Here is a 4191-nt window from a genome sequence, read left to right as displayed (position 1 = left end):
CCGCCTGCCGATGCAGGGGAACCGGGTTCGCGTCCCGGTCTGGGAAGATCCCACATGCCGCGGAGCGGCTGGGCCCGCGCGCCACGGCCGCTGAGCCTGCGCGTCCGGAGCCTGTGCTCCGCAACGGGAGAGGCCACAACAGTGAGAGGCCCGCGTACCACCAAAAAAAAAAAAAAAAAAAAAAAAAAAAAAAAGATATAGATTTTCTGTACCCATCCCCAAAGCTTCTCCATGAGCATCTACCAAATGACACCTTGTGCTCACTGGCAGTTAATTCCCATTCCTTCCCTCCCTGGATATCACCAATCTACCTTCTATCTCTATAGATTTGCCTATCCTGAACATTTCACATAAATGGAATCAAGTAACATGTGGTCTTTTGTGTCTGACTTCTTTCACTTAGCATAATGCTTTTGAGGTTAGTCTTACCCATTTTCAAATATTTTGATATATTTTTAATCTAAAGGTTTCTTCTTCCATCCTCTTCTTTCCTTACAAGTTCTCTATTGAAGAGGCTGGGGCATTTGACCTGTAGTTTCCCCAAATCTGGATTTTGCTGACCACATAGTCGTGATGGAGTCCAACATGTTCTTCTGTATTTCTGCAGATTGGCAAGTGGACACAGAGCTTGATATGACTCAGGGTTGATCCCTTCTCATGAATACAGGTGGTGCTGTCCTCCCCCAGCAGGTGGCACATAGTATCTGTGTCTCATACGTTGTGATGTTAGCAGCTGTTGATGCTCAATGCCTAGATTCGTTCATTTTCTCAGGGTTTCAAAATGGTGATACTCTTTAACATTTCTGTTTTTTATTAAGTAGAATGCTTTTATAGAGAGGCTTTCCCTCATCTACTACTATTTAGTCACCCAGGAAAAGAAAACAAGATTAATGCTTGATTCTTCTGCTTTAATTTACCATTTCTCAAGGTAATAAATTGGTTCCTTATCATCCTCTGAAATTGAACAATTTTTGTTTTAACTATAGTTATGAACTCATGGATTTAAACATATTTGATGGGTTTCAATGAACTGCAATGATTTCTAAAAAATATTCAAATAAGCTTTCTAATTTTAGTTTTAATTTACAGAAAAATTGAGAAGATAGTACAGAGTTCTTATACATCCGTACCCAATTTCCCTTATTGTTAACATCTTACATTACTATGGTTTGTGTGTCATAACTAATGAACCAATACTGATACATACAGAACTAACAACTAAAGTTCATACTTTATTCAGATTTCCTTAGGTTTTACATAATGTCCACTTTTTTTGGTTCCAGGATCCCATCAAATATTCCATATTACATTAGTCCTCTGTCTCCTTTGTCTCTTCTTGGCTGTGAGGATTTCTCACTTTCCTTGTTTTTGATGACCTGGACAGTTTTAAGGGGTACTCATCAGGTATTTTGCAGAATGTCCCTCAACCTGGGGTTGCCCCATATTTTTCTCATAATTAGACTAGGGTTATGACTTTTGGAAGAGAATAACACAGTGAAGTTTCCTCCTTATCACATCAAACCAAGGCTACACACCACCAACATGACTTATCACTGCTGATGTTAACTGGGATCACTTACGGTAGTGTTTGTAGGGTTCCCAACTGCTCCCCCCTCCTTCTATACTATAGTCTTTGGAAGCAAGTAACTAAACATAGCCTACATTTAAGGGGTGAGGAGTTATGCTGCACCTCCTTGAGACAGGTGTATATACACAAATTATTTAGAATTTTTCTGTAGGGGAGATTTGTCTCTTTGTCCCCATCTATTTATGTAATCATTTATTTCTATCACTACAGACTCACGGACACATTTTATTCCTTGTGTTATAATCCAATACTGTTATTTTCCTGCTCACATTCTTCCAGTTTTGGCCAGTAACAGTTCTTTCAGAAGGCCCTGTGTCACATTAATATACCTCAATAGTTTTTTGTTTGCTGTTGTTGTTTTTTGAGTGCTTCTTTATTTTCTAGTACTACAAGATATTTCAGGTTCATCTTATATATTCCCTGTCCAGCCCTAGAACTACCCATTTCTCTAAGAAGCCCTTTAATTGGAGAATAGTATTAGAAACCAAGATTTGGGAACTAGATGTGCTCGTTGCTACTGGCAATTATCCTTTTTCAAGCCAAACTGTCTTTGGCCAGTGGAAACGTCTTCAAAGTGGCTTCTGAGTTCTTTTGATATGACCATGGTAGTCTTTGAAAGCTTCTTTCCTATTCTTTACGACAAGATGTTCCAAGCTCATCTTATTTATTTCCTGCTGCAAACTTGGAATTAGCTATTTCTCTAAGACATCCTGGTTTCTTTTAATGGGAATGGTATTTCAAGAACAGAACCTGGGTTAGTAGGTGTGTTCACTGCTTCTGGGCTGGTCATTGTTTCTAAGCCTTTTCAGTGGATAAAGCAAAAGTGTGTGTGTGTGTGTGTGTGTGTGTGTGTGTGTGTACTTTTCAATAAAATTTCTCATGAGTTCATATTCAGGACTACAGGGGTGTTTTGTTTCTAACTCAAATTCTTTTGAATTACATCTGTATTCTTCCACACTAAAAGTCTCAGCTCTCAAAGACAGAGGATGATGGAATTTGAATATCTCACAATTACTCAGTTAATATTATCTCACATTACACAGTCCTGGAATACACTAATACTATTACCAATATAATTGCTGAGAACAGTTCTTTTTTTGCATATTCTTTCCCCATTTCTCCATTAAAAGTTACACTATATCTACATTACCAGAGCACTGGGCATATAGGCATTAATACTTTCTCTCTTTCAAATCTCATTTAGTCTTAGTTCTACAAGTAACTATATATTTAATGCTGACTGATAGTCCTTATATCAATGTCTCTCTCATCACTTTGGTTGTCTTAAGCTCATTCTCTAGCAAATTTCTCAGGAAGGGATCATGGGACCAATATTTCCTGAGTTCCTGAATGTTGATAAATACCCGTACCCTTTATACCTAAAAGTCAGTTTTACCAGATATAATGTCCTTGGCTCACATTTTTTCCCCTTGAGTATCTTAAATGTTACTCCATTTTCTGCTGGCATAAAGTGTTGGTGTCAAAAAGTTTGAAGATGATCTAATTTTCCTTCCTTTACAACCCACCTGCTGTTTTTGCTGAAGTGTCCAAGGCATTTCTTTTTTTAGAAAAAAGTCTAGTAATTTTATTAGAATGTGTCTTGCTGCTGGTCATTCTGGGTCAAAATTCTTAGGTACACGGTGTGCTTCTGAAAAGCAAATCTAAAGTTTCCTCAATATTAGTTTTTTAAAAAATATCTTTATTGGAGTATAACTGCTTTACAATGTTGTATTAGTTTCTGCTGTACAACAAAGTGAATCAGCTATACGTATACATATATCCCCATATCCCCTCCCTCTTGCATCTTCCTCCCACCCTCCCTATCCCACCCCTCTAGGTGGTCACAAAGCACTGAGCTGATCTCCCTGTGCTATGCGGCTGCTTCCCACTAGCCATCCATTTCACATTTGGTAGTGTATATATGTCCATGCCACTCTCTCACTTTGTCCCAGCTTACCCTTCACCCTCCCCATGTCCTCAAGTCCATTCTCTACATCTGTGTCTTTATTCCTGCCCTGCCACTAGGTTCATCAGTACCGTTTTCTTAGGTTCCATATATGTGCATTAGCATATGGCATTTGTTTTTCTCTTTCTGACTTACTTCACTCTGTATGACAGTCTCTAGGTCCATCCAATATTAGTTTTAAGCATTTTTTTTCTATTTCCTTGCTTCGGTATTCTTCTTCAGATAATCTTATTATCCATATGTCAGGTCTTCTTTGCTACCTTTCATATTTGTCACTTTTCTAGAAATCTGTTCATCTTTGTCTCTTTTTGATTTAAAACATTTTCCTTTTTACTTTAGAAAGGAATTTTCTGTTATATTCACTCATTCTTGTTTTCTTCTAGTTTAGCCTTCATTTCTTTTCTTTTACTCAAATTGAAGTCTAATTGATTTACAATATTAGTTTCAGGTGTACATGTTGATTTAATATTTTATATATTATATTCCATTTAGATTTATTATAAAATATTGGGAAGATGGTGGAAGAGTAAGAAGTGGAGATCACCTTCCTCCCCACAAATACATCAGAAATACATCTACATGTGGAACAGCTCCTACAGAACACCTAGTGAATCCTGGGAGAGGCCCTCAGACCTCC

At 37.8% G+C, this 4191-nt stretch overlaps 1 protein-coding gene across 5 annotated transcripts in view; it reads right to left on the bottom strand.

Annotated features, from left to right (window-relative positions):
* IGBP1 (immunoglobulin binding protein 1) overlaps positions 1 to 4191 on the bottom strand; it is a 39028-nt gene that overhangs the window by 3127 nt on the left and 31710 nt on the right. The window contains exon 7 of one of the 5 annotated variants that reach the window (XM_055081963.1): positions 430 to 601. The exons of the other annotated variants lie outside the window; for them this stretch is intronic. Coding sequence (XP_054937938.1) covers positions 461 to 601 — 141 coding nt within the window. The 3' untranslated portion in view covers positions 430 to 460. The remainder of the gene's footprint in view (positions 1 to 429; positions 602 to 4191) is intronic. 5 annotated transcript variants of the gene reach the window in all.

The sequence above is a fragment of the Physeter macrocephalus genome, chromosome 21 (genome assembly GCF_002837175.3).
Source record: "Physeter macrocephalus isolate SW-GA chromosome 21, ASM283717v5, whole genome shotgun sequence".
NCBI classification, from domain to species: Eukaryota; Metazoa; Chordata; class Mammalia; order Artiodactyla; family Physeteridae; genus Physeter; species Physeter macrocephalus.
Note: the sequence above shows the minus strand (reverse complement) of the source record. Positions and strands in the feature narration are given on the sequence as shown.